The following is a 12,981-nucleotide window of genomic DNA, read 5'->3' on the forward strand; positions in this document are numbered from 1 at the left end:
CCCTGGCACCGGCAGGAATTAACGCCTACCTTTGGGTAGGTGCTAATTTCTTAAAGTGAAATGTGCGGCTTGGCTGGAATACCTAATAGGGCCATCAACATGCATTTGCATGTTGCGGGCGCTATTAGTCTCAGGGGGGGTTGGACGTGCATTTTCGACGCACTATTACCCCTTATTGAATAAGGTAAAGCAAGCGCGTTGAAAACGCGCGTCCAAATGCTGGTTAACAGTGCCCTCCACTGGAGCGCACTGCACTGTATCGGCCTGAGTGAGCATTAAATTAAACTTAGGGTCCTTCGTTTTCAGTTTAAAATCGACTTTCACCCATAAATTCCTGGATTTTTCCAAAGTTGACATTAGGTTTAAACCGATATTCACCCTAATTTTAGGCTGATTAAAAAGCTGTTTCAGAGCTGCAGATGCAGCATTTCAAGGCCTCCAGCCACTGCTGGAAGCTAATGTGGGCCAAAGCGCCTGCTGTTTCAAGTCCCACTCACCACCAGAGAAAGCACTCGTCTTCCAGTGCCACCCGTGCCATATTTAAAGTCCAGTCTCCTCACCCCACCCCCCACAAGTAGCCAAAGTGCCTGCTGTCTGGTGCCATGAATGCATTTCAGGCAGGCCCTGTCCACCAGAAGCACTTTCTGGCAGGCTCTCTGGCTCTGCATAAAAGCAGAAGTGCAGAGCTGCAGGGTGAGGAAGAGAGAAGAAGCCTGGAGCCACCCCTGGTAAAGGGGGGGCGATGGAGATTCTTGGTGGGATGGGAGAGAGAGGGGCATGTTAGGCAGGAGATGAGGGTAGAGGCGGGGATGCTGAGTGAGTGGCTGGGAGAATCTGATAATGTTTTATTATCCTGGTTTCTGTCCACCAAAATAAACTTTGATATTTACCCAGTCTTTTTCTCAACTGATTTCTCCTGTTTTTGTTCTTATGATAATAAACCCTGATAGATTCCTGGGAAAAAAAAAAAGAATAAAAACCGAAAATGAAGGACCCTAATTAAACTATAAAGCTCTTCCTTCCTTACGGAGCGCACTGTTAGCCGGCATTTGGACGCGCTAGCTTTACCCCTTATTCAGTAAAGGGTAATAGCGCGTCCAAAACGCACATCCAACCCTTCCCCCCCCCGAACCTAATAGCGCCCGCAACATGCAAATGCACATTTTGTTTTCAGAAATTAGCGCCTACCCAAAGGTAGGCGCTAATTTCTCCAGGCACCGGGAAAGTGCACAGAAAAGCAGTAAAAACTGCTTTTCTGTGCACCCTCCGACTTAATATCATGGCGATATTAAGTCAGAGGTCCCGAAAGTTTAAAAATGTAAAAAATAAAAAAACCAAAAAATTTAAAATGAGCCCGCAGCTGGTGGGTCGAAAACCGGACGCTCAATTTTGCCGGCGTCCAGTTTCCGAACCCGTGGCTGTCAGCGGGCTCGAGAACCGATGCCGGCAAAATTGAGCGTGGCTGTCAAACCCGCTGACAGCTGCCGCTTCCGTCAAAAAAGAGGCGCTAGGGACGCGCTAGTGTCCCTAGCGCCTCTTTTTACCGCCGGGCCTAATTTTAATAAATTAAAATACAGAATCGCGCGCACAGGAGAGTGGCCTGAGCGGGCGCTCGCCCGCTCTCCCGCATTTTTACTGTATCGGCCCGTTAAGCAGCACAGTGTAAAGCATATATATCAATTAAAACTGGCAGGACGGTAGAGGCTGCTTCAGTTTTTCTGTATTTAGCTCAGGACCCACAACTGAAATCATGGACAAAAAGCAAGCACTTAAGAGTCCAAAACGAAATCATCTTTTTTGTTATATATTAAACTGTGTATCTGCCTGATTCACTAAGGCTTTTCTCCCATTCTGTGTCTATGGGAAAACACCTTGATGAATCAGGCCCTATAATTGTTACAAGCAATATCACTGACCCCTTAATATATATTTTTGCAGTAGGTTATTACATACCCAGTGGGGAATGAAAGGAAAAATGGACCCGGCTGGGTGGTCCCAAGCTGCAGACTGCCCCAGTGCAAAATGTTCAGGGTCAGAAAATCGCAATGTCATAGAGGTAGGAGAAGGGACTGGGCCTGCACGTGGTGCAGACCCAGCCAAGGGCAGATGTAATGGGCAGGGGCTGCGGGTACTGTTTACACGCAGAATTTAAATACCTATCAGGAAGGACACCAAACTTGCTTCTTAACGTTTGAATACTACTGTGAGCGTCTCCTCCGGTCAACAGGTCAAGAACGCATTCACTGACCGCTACGCATTGCCTCGATGTCTCTGACATTCGCCAAGTCCCGGGGTTCACCGTGGCCTCGGTTATTCATGAATGGGGGGGGGGGGGCCCTCAGGCAGCAGCCACGGACCGCAGCTTTCTCCCACCCTCCTAGACCGCCAGGCCATGGACTGAATGCGAGACTGGAAAGGCAAAGCCCCGGGGAGAGACAATGGGAGTGCGCGCGCTGCCCGAGCCCCCGGGCGGCGGCGATCGCGCGGGCCTACCCCAGCGCCGCGCTGCCCCGCAGCCTCGATCGGCAGTGGCTCCCCGTCCCGGCCGCGGCGAGGTCTCTTCCCGGCCCGCCCCGCCTCTACCTGCTGCTTCTTCCGGACCTGTGCAGCCGGGCTCCGGGCTGCTCTCCTCTTCCGCCTCCGGATCCTGCTCCTCGCCGCGCGCCAGCCTTTTCAGGCCCCGGCCGCAATCCCGTCCTGGTCCTGCCTCCAGGAGCTGGTTCCCGTGTTGTGCTTCCTTCTCAGCGCCGCAGCAACCATTGTCCCTTCCTCCCCAGCAGCCTTCCTTCTTTGCGCCCCTGCACTGGCTTTTTTTTTTTTAATCCTTATTCAGCGCTAAAATGTTAAAAATGTATATTATTCCCTCATCTCCTCCCAAATTTCTCTATGTTCTTATAATTCAGTGGTGGATAAACTTTGGGCTTGATGGCCACGTTGGGGGTCCTGTCTGGGTAGGGGCGGTCAGGCTGGATGTGTAAAGAAGGGTGAAGGGTCTCTAGAGGTTGGAAATCTGACCCAAGGATATCAAGATGAAATGCTGTCAACACCTTAGACCAGGACTAGAGTAACAGCAGTGGTCTTAATTTAAAGTAAGATATCCCAAATATAAAAATATAGACCTGTTACTAGGGGACACTTGCATAAAGGGAACATTTTCCAGAAAGCAGATTTTTTTTTTTTTTGGTAAAAGACAATCTGTTAAGGGGTAAAAAAAAACCCAAAACTTGATCTGATTGATATTGAGTATATCAGACCCAAGCTTGTGACATCTTTAAGCAGTATAAGTTATATTTTCATTATAGTTAATGAGTTCATGCACAATATTTTCACTTATTTCCTCAAAGTGAAGGATAAGACAGTTCAAAAGCTTATGACAAAAGACTGTGATGAAATCCGAGTGAAAAATAAAAGGCATGAGAGGTGATAATAACAATGAATTGTTATACGAGGTGCTAAAACAATTAATCAATGTACAATGGTGTATACCCCTGCCTAACCAGGGCATTGCCAGGAGAGCAAATTGCACACTAATAGAAGGCACAAGAATCTTATGCATTGATTCAAATTTGCCACCCTCCTTTAGGCAAGAATCAACAGCCACAGTGAACTATGTGAAAATCTTCCTGCAATCTAGAAGGGATATGACACAATATCTGACAAACATTCACTGGTTACCAGCCCAGCTGCAGGTATCTTAACAGTTTCTATTGTCATGCATGCTACTGAATCCCCAAACAAAAATGGGAAACCTCAACGTAACAGTAAAAGATGGAATTTTTGTTGGTTAATCAAAAGTATGCAAGGCCTTTAGAACAGATAATGCTACAACTAATGTCAAAACAGAAGTTTTAAAAATAAAGACTACAAATCTAATGGAGCCATAGTAAAATAACAGCAGATAAAAACCAAAATGGTCCATCCAGTCTACCCAGTAAGATGTTTAGGGTCTGTGAAGGAGTGTATGGTAGACCCTTCGTAAAAGCATTTAGCCTGATCCACCTTAAGCCACAGAAAGGAAGGGAAGAGAAGGAGCCTAGCGAAGGCCATTACTGCTGTCTTTGCTTGAGAGCTGTTATTGCTATAGCAGAACATAAGTTGGAGTAACTAAGTAAAAAATAAATAAGGTAAGTAGAGCTGCTGTTTTATTTTTTCATATTTTGTTTGGTGATGAAGAAAAAGCTTATGAGAAAACGGCCAGCCTGAGTCTGCTCGCTGGCTCTCGGTACCATGGATTGTAAGTGTCACTATGTGCACATAAAGGCCCATGCCTTATGTTTAGGCTTTCACTCCATGTAGGTTACCCCATTCAGAAATGTTACACCAAAAGTTACCACCGGTTACTCCAATTCTTCATTTCCATCCTCTAGCCATCAGAGAGCTTCTCTGCTTATCCCACACCCTTTTGAATTCCATTATCTTTCTTGTTTTCACCATCTTTTTTTGGGAGGGCATTCCAATCATTCATCATCCTGTGAAAAAAAACATTCCTGATGTTTTTTAGTCTACTCCCTTGGAGTTTCATATCATAACCCCCGGTTCTATGGCTTCTATCTGAAACGATTTGAGTCTGGTGCATCATTAATACCTTTCAGATATCTGAAGGGCTGTATCCTATCTCCCTCAGGGTATAATATTTAGAACCTTCAATCTCGCCTCATACGTCTTCCGATACAGACCCTACATCATTTTGGGTGCCTTTCTCTGGACCGCTTCTATCCTGTCTGTATCCTTTTTGAGATATGGTCTCCAAAACTGAACACAGTTCCAGGTGAGACCTTATCAGTGACCTGTATAGAAGCCTTATCACCTCCTTTTTCCTGTTGCTTAGGCCTCGCTACAGCTCAGCATCCTTTTGGCCCGAGTCACTGCCTTATCACATTGCTTTGTTACCTTCAGATCATCAGACACTTACCCTGAGCTCTTTCTCCTGGTCCATGCACTTCAGTCTCTTGCCCACCCAACACGTAGAGTTTCTTTGGATTACTACAGCTCAAATACATGAGCCCACTTCTTGGCATTGAATCCTCGGATACTCCTCGCGCTCTCTTAGACCACTTCTCATTCTCTTTACTCCTTCAGGGCTTTCTACTCTATTGCAGATCTTCATGTCATAGGCAAAGTGTTCCTTCTAATCTCCCTGCAATATCACTCAAAGCTGTTGGACAGGACCAGCCCTAGAACCGATACCGGAGTCACTCCTTTTATTTCTCTTATCTCCTTTACAGTGAGTTCCATTTACCAATATGCGCTGTCTGTCAAGTCAACCATTTCTATTCCATTCCATGACCATGGGACCCACTCCAAGACTGCTCCTATGCAGGCAGAGTACAAACAACTTATGGAAACAAGGAGAGATTGCATCCATGAAAAAAAAATAATGTTCTTGTTAGCTATCACACCAGCTGCAATCCCTAGCTGGTCACATAACAGATTCTTACGGTGCCTTTAAACCTTGAATGCACATCCTGACATAAACTATAGCCTGCTTACTGCATACATGTCTCATTTCACCGACAGCTGCCAGTCTAGCAGATGAAAGTGTGAGTCCTGGGACTGGCAATCTTCCTTACATAGATTTATATAATTATATAGTATACTACAACTCTATAAGATAAGAAGGGCTTGCTCACAGCGCTACACATTTGATCAGGCCAGTTGCATTTATTTCAACAAGAATTTTTGAAGTTTCTATAAATGAATTGAAAATGATGAGAATAAATCAACAAACTCCAGAGAGACTCCCCAAAGATTCTAGTCAGGAACGATGTTGGCTTGCTCCACGACTCCTTAACATGTTTAATTCTGTTTGTGTGAATTGGTAGGGGAGCTGGAACTTGCTTCCCAGGGGACATTACTGGTAATCCTGCATTATGCTTGGGTTGGTAAACGCAGAGCTCTGAGCTGTGATGACACATTGGTGAAAAAAAGGGATCAAGGAGTCTGCTAAATAATTTATAGAGCACATATGAAACCCAGAAAGCAAAAACCTTTCGGCTAAAACTGTGGTTTCTATGCAAATAACCGGTCAATCAATTACTGGGGAACAATTTTTAACATAATTCCTGTTGAGTTCGATTTTTCAGCTGTTTTAGACTTACATAGGCATGCTGATTTCAAAACTGCAGTTAGCTTTCTTCTATCACGTTCTCTATAGTCTATCTTAGGCCTGGATTTATCAAAATGCACTAAATATCACATGCGATAGGAAAAGGGGCGTGTTTTATGGTAATAGGCTGTTTGTAAAGATAAAGGCCGGTGTGTTTGACGGTCCACAGATTCGGCAGCTCATTAAAGATGAACATTTCATCGGGACAGTTTCAGAACTCCAAAAGAATGCTTGGTTGTCATTAAAAAACCTTGTCAAGGACTTTCTTGGAAATACACGAGCACAGAATTACACCAAAATTGTCCAGAAACTCTTGGAAAGCTTCAAAATGCTTCGTTGCAACATGAGCATCAAGGTGCATTTTCTGCATAGCCATCTTGCTGACTTCCTGAAAAACCTTGGTGCAGTCAGTGATGAGCAAGGTGAACGATGCCACCAAGATTTGAAGGTCATGGAGGCACAGTATCTGGGTAGATGGTATGTACATATGATGGCTGACTATTGTTGGAGCATCAGGAGAGATTGTCCACAGATTGAACACTGCCGGAAAAGCTAGTTAGTTGGATAAGTCTGTACTTATCCAGCTCAGTGGCAGCAGCAAACCACAGCCAGATAGCCGGTTAAGTCAGTACATATCCATCGAAGTGGCAGCAGCTGCCATTTAGACGGACAGGCATGTCTTCTGGCTCTGTAACGGGTGCTTGTCTTTGCAATAACATCCCCCTCCCTTCCCAAGTTAAAATGTGCTTTTTTTTTTTCACTCCTAATGCATTTGCATAGTATTAACTTACTGTGAGTTAAACATTTTTTAAAAATCTGTGGTTAAAACTGTGCTGAAAAACCAGCAGTTTCTTAAAGCTCAGATTATTGCATTGGTCTGAGAGTAATGTATAAGAAATTGCAGGTGACAAGGGGATCATTTCTTTGAGATGATAGAGGACACCTTGATAAATCGTGAGCTCATGAGGTATGCAATGCTGTACGAAACCAACATTGAACGTGGCTAGACTCAGGAGTAATCTTAGGAAATATTTCTGTACAGAGAGGGTTTTGGATGCATGGAACAGCCTCCCACTAGAGGTGCTGGAGACAAAAAGAATATCTGAAATCAAGAAAGCATGGGATAAACACAGGAGATTTTTGAGTGAGTGATGGGAATTATAAAGCTAAATTAGTTGGGCGGATGGGCAATTTTTTTCTGCCATCACGTTTCTGTATTTCTACATAACCCACCTGCCTTAGCTCCTGCCAATCGTGACCTCACTGATATAACTTTGTTTTCTATGTATTTAATACTTGAACCTTAAATCTTCCTGCTCATGCAGTAGATCCATCAATCTGGGAGGCCATCTCTCAGCTTCTTAGGTAGAACCAGGGTAGATAGTTTATACCTTACACAGGAATAAGGAAAGGATGACTAGTAATCATGTACATAACCAGGATTGTTGTCCTTGAAATATTTACTGACCCAATATCATATTTACCGAGGGAGCAATGAAAGGAGAAGAAGATTTTACTGGTGGCTGAAGAGGATCAGTAAATATTGCTTGCTGGGTAATATTGGGACTTAAGAGTTTGGGGAGAGGTGAAATAGTGAAGTAAATTAATGTTTAGTGTGTGTGCATTGATTAAAAGCTTGGAAACGGTGAAATGTAGGGCGCTGGTCGGGCAGCTGTTACTAGCTGCTCGATTCACTATTGCGACTTTCTGGAAAGTCACCCCCAGTATTGATTATTGGCCCTCGCAGATATGGGTTATTGCTGCCTTAGAAAAATTAAGGTACAATCTTAAGGGGGAAAGTGCTAAATATAGTATTTGTGGGCCGTATTTTGCTTATTTAGGAACTCCTTAAAAATGTTTGAGTTGGAACTATTGCCTTTTCTCTTCTTCCCTCTCGGTTCTCTCAGCAACTATTTCAACATGTGATTCTTTTGAAATGTACCTCACTGCATTATTGTTATTTGATTCTAAGTACATTCTTATGTTTGCCTGGACAATAATAAAGAGTTATTTAAAAAAAAAAAAAAAGGATCAGAATAGTCTCCACTGACTTTTACACAGGCTTGTGGATTATTATAAAATTGCACACATCCAATTTAGAAAAAAAGGATCCAAAATTCATTCCCTTCATGGTGCGAAATAGAAAAGGCCAATGTACCATGTCAAATGCCTTTCAGCATCCACAGAGTAAAACAGCAGGAATGCCCTTCTCTTTCAACTACTAAATGAGATTTACAATTTTACGCACATTGGGGCGGTTTTTGAAAGGGTTACGTACGTATGTTATGCGCGTAACCCCAAAAACCCGCTCCTGCGCACGCCGAACCTATTTTGCATAGATCCGGCGGCGCACGCGAGCCCCAGGACGTGTGTAAGGCCCGGGGCTTGAAAAAGTGGGTGGGGTGGGGCGGGGCATGGGCGTGGCCAGAGGCATCTCCACTGCCACAGGGCCCGGGGATCGCGTGCCGGCGCGCGCAACCTATGCCTGCCCAGAGGCAGGCGTAAATAAAAAAAAAAAAAAAAAAGGTAGGGGGGAGATTTAGGTAGGGCTGGGGGCGGGTTAGATAGGGAAAGGTGGGGGGGGGCGGAGGGAATGGGGAAAGCACAAGTGTGCACCCCCCCTTGTGCGCACTGACCCCGGATTTTATAACGTTATAAAATCGGGCGTAGATTTGTGCGCGCCCAACCTTCTAAAAGCCCTTTGTCCTCATATCTAAAATCAAAATCAACATAGGCATAATTCTCAGTTTTCTTCCCATAACAAAATATATCCCCCCATAATACATAAGGCACCCCTTCCCCTGTAACCATCTGCTATTTCCCCATAGCAGAATTGCTATAGCAGTAGGAGGTGTGAACATTTACGGAACACAATGGGGTAGATTTTAAAAGATGCGCGCGGGAGTAGATTTGTTCTCACAACCCGGCGCGAACAAATCTACTCCCGATTTTATAACAGGCTGGCGTTAATTTCTGCCGGCGCCGGGGAAGTGTGCTTTTCTGTACACACTATTGAGGGCCCTCACCCCTACTTCTACCCCCAACTGCATTCAACCCCCATCATACTTTGACATAGTAGAGCCTGGGCAGGAGAGAAGGTAGCTGCCACTATAGCAACAACCCCAGCCAGTGTGAGAGCAGTTTGAGAGGAGACTTCTCCTTTAGCCCTTGGCCAGGCAGGGAAGTCAAAGTTGCCTGGGCAGGCCATTTGGGGAGAGAGGTAAAAAAAATATGGAGAACAACATTATTTCAATTGCTTGCAAGACAGCCTGAGAACAGAATTCTGTCTAAGCATAAGCCAAACATGCAGTAAGCATGATAAGCCATGGTTCCACCCTGGTTCTAACAATGGAGATTTGAAAGATTAATTCCATTTTTTTTTTTACCCAGCCCTTTATACTTCCAGCTCAGTTAGAATCAGGTCTGTAATCTGGCACCATAATTCTTCAGTCACAGCTACCTGGGGATTTGTTTTTATAACCCCTCCTAACTTAGCCCAGTCATTGCAGTGACAGAGGTATTGCTGTGACTTCCTGGCCCAGGGACTGAATGTGCTCATATCACTCCTAGCCTTGGCTGATCTGGGAAGGCATAAGACCAGAGCCAGGAATTGAACCCAGCTGCCTGCACCCAGCAATGTACAGCACTGCCACAGAGTCACTGGACCAACCCTAAGTGTATTTTTTTTAAACAAACGTGTATATATGGATATGACCTGCATCCATGCTATCCTGGGCTCTGATTAGAGATATCTCGGAAGTCACCTAATGACTAGTGGAACAATGTCTCATTGTACCATGTCTCATTAGATAGGATTGTCCTTGAAAGCCCGTGAGGCTCCTCAGTTGGGCTGAAGAAGAGCAATCAAGCCTGAATATAAGTAGTATCTGGGTAGTTGCATTAGTGTAGTTTTCCAGACCTGAGATCTATTGGTGTTGGCATCAAATGAATTAATAAGCAGGTCCCCCCTTCCCATCTCTCTTAGCTATTAACTTTTTAAAAATCTCATACTGTAAGTCCAAACCCTACTGAAGACCAATGACACAGCTTGCATCTAATGCTGGGCTTAAATCTGTGGCTCTATTCTGTGAGGAATTAATTGTAATTGTTTTCTACGGCTTTAAATTCAGAGATGCCTCAAGACCCTTTTTGGAATTTATAAGAGGATAATACCGAACTCCTGAGAATTAAAGGAAAAGAATACATGGCTTCAGCTGTCTTTCTTGTTAAATTATGCCAACCTGTCAATCCAAATCCAGACAGATCCTCCTAAAGCCTCTGTTGTATCATTTAACCTCTAAAGGTCTATGCTTACATCTCACAATGGAAGAGAGTAAAATCGGCAATAGAAATTCAGAGGTTACAGAAAGTACATATTGTTTCTGAAACCAGGATACCCAACTAGAATGACCTTAGACATTATATCGTGTAGGACTTTAGATGTCACCTTACCTATATATATAGGATTCTAAGTTCTATGGATATCTTTGTCAATTATTTTTGTTCTATATCAACGGCTGTTAGAGACTGGAGCACAAAGGAGTTTTAGATAAGAAAATGTTATCTAAAGAAATACAAGCAAGGGAGGTTTCTTCTTTGCAAGAGTAATAAAAACAGCATTGCCTAAGGGGCAGATTTTCAAAGCCTTACGTGCGCTGGGCCTATTTTCAAAAGGCCCGGCGGCACACGTAAAGCCCCGGGACGCGTGTAAGTCCCGGGGCTTGAAAAAAAGGGGCGGGGAAGTCCGGGGGCAGGGCCGGAGCTTCCAGGCCACAGTGGCCATTTGCCACTGTGCCCGGGATCGCGGGCCCAGCCATTGGCCGGCGGAGGCAGGCGCAACTTATAAAATAAAGGTATGGGGGGGTGGTTTAGGTAGGGCTGGGGGCAGGTTAGGGAGGGGAAGGGAGGGGAAGTTGGGGGGCAGAAGGAAAGTTCCCTCCGAGGCCGCTCCGATTTCGGCTGCGCGTGCATGTTATAAAATCGGGCGTACATTTGTGCACGCTGGGTTGTGCGCACAAACGTACGCCCACGCGTCGGTGTTAAAGTCCGGCCCTTTATTAACAAGGTAAAATTAACAACTCGCAACTGAACTCACACAGAAACTGGAAGCAAGAGCAGTATGGAAGCCCTCAAAAAACAGTTCACTATTAGCTAAGCTGATATATTCTAGCACAGTGGTTCTCAACCTTTTTTTCTGTTGGGACACACCTGACGGATGGTTCTCACATGCGTGACACGCTGAGCACATGATAGTCACGGGGCTAAATGTAAACATACACTCTGCATCCACAGGAACCCCCTCGACTCCCCAACAGTGGGTGCAGAGCAGAACTAAGACATTCCCCATACAAAAAAGATTCTGGTGTCATCTCAGTACAGCAAGACAATCTCCCTCTACTCAATAGCCCTCCTTATGAAAAGACAGCAGATCACCACCAATGCATGTCCTATTGAGAAAACACAACAAATAAGATTGATACAAATGCCTACATGCTAGTAAAATACCTCCTCTCTGTTACACACACAAAACTGACCTTCACCAAGTATAGAAAGACCACAAATTACAAACAGGAATGGAAACCCCAAAAAGCCACTGTGCATGCAGTGCAAAACTGGAGAAATGGAAATAGAAATATAGCACCTAACACGGTCCCAGGATCTGCAATAATGGCTGTGCATGGCACTGGACAGAGAGAATGCTGCCTGTCAGCACTTACAGTGTGACAACAGTGTCCCCAGTGACACTGGGGCTGACACTATGGAGGATGGGCAGCATTCTGCGAGATCGTCCCATGGTACCTGATAATGTTCCAAGAGGCTGATCGCAGCCATTGAAATGTTGTGAATGGCTCACCACTTTTTCCCGTTGTGTACGGTGTCAGGGAAGCCCGTAGTGACCAATTGTGTCCATGGTGTTCTGCGGAATCCAACCACGTCCTTCGGTGCCTACAGTGGTCACAGCACCCTCAGTAACAATAGCGCTTTTGGTGCTCACCTGCGATGGATTGCAACAATGGCACCAAACAACACTGTGCCCAGGGGCTTCGATAGCATTTGACTGCACTGCAGGAACATAACATGATCAGCATACAGTGCCACTGAAGACATCCCAGGTACCTGGTGCTGTCAGCATCCCAGTGGTACCCATGGAGCCCACAGCATCCAAAGATGCTGATTACTCACTAACTTTGAAAGCCAAAAAATTTCGAGGGTTGGCGGTACGGATGGAGACCCATACTCAAAGGTATCAATGGTCCAGCGGTACACCAGTGACGCCCATGGTGCTCAAAGGCAGAGACGCTGTGGCACTGACACGCCACATTGGTGCCCAAAGAAACCGATGATGGCTGACGCCTTCCACAGTTCCCCCTCAGCTCACCTCTGCGCCCAGGGGCACTTCTGTGGGTTCGTATTGGACCAGTATGGGGACTGTCCCAAATTGAGGGCTTAATATAAGGAACCCCAGCTTGAAAAACCGTTGCTGGTAAAACAGTCCTCTAAAGTTTGCACTGAAAAAACAGTCTATTCAGCTTGGTTCCTGTCTTTTTCTCCTGGTTCCCAGTTCCTGATTAATTCCTGCTCTGTATTTTGATCCCTGCTTCCTGCCTGGTAAGTAAGCTCTGGTGGCCACCCTTCAGCCAAGGGCCCAACCCATGAGGAATGCAGTTGCTACATTGCCAGCAATTGCCTGCTTCGCCTTCAGTGATATTTAGCTTCTCCAAAGTATGCTTTGTCTCTGTTCATGGTCCTTTCCTGGCCTCGCCAGAGGAAGTCCATGACACTGTACAGACCAGAAGGAGCAAGCATTGGTTGTGTGGGCCAGAATCAGGAAGAAGCAGCAAACCCATGCGAGCCAGAAGCTGCCAGCTGCCATC

General features: G+C 45.3%; 1 protein-coding gene across 8 annotated transcripts in view; it reads right to left on the reverse strand.

Annotated features, from left to right (window-relative positions):
- Positions 1-12,981, reverse strand: part of LOC115075507 — a 64,812-nt gene that overhangs the window by 41,816 nt on the left and 10,015 nt on the right. Inside the window, exon 1 of one of the 8 annotated variants that reach the window (XM_029575951.1) lies at positions 2,602-2,974. The exons of 2 other annotated variants lie outside the window; for them this stretch is intronic. Coding sequence is in view for 1 of the 6 variants with exons in the window: in XM_029575947.1 (XP_029431807.1) it covers positions 2,157-2,278 (122 nt within the window). In the remaining 5 variants the exon portion in view is untranslated. 5 more of the 8 variants (XM_029575949.1, XM_029575950.1, XM_029575947.1 and 2 more) reach the window with 5 other exon arrangements.

The sequence above is a fragment of the Rhinatrema bivittatum genome, chromosome 13, assembly GCF_901001135.1.
Source record: "Rhinatrema bivittatum chromosome 13, aRhiBiv1.1, whole genome shotgun sequence".
NCBI lineage: Eukaryota > Metazoa > Chordata > Amphibia > Gymnophiona > Rhinatrematidae > Rhinatrema > Rhinatrema bivittatum.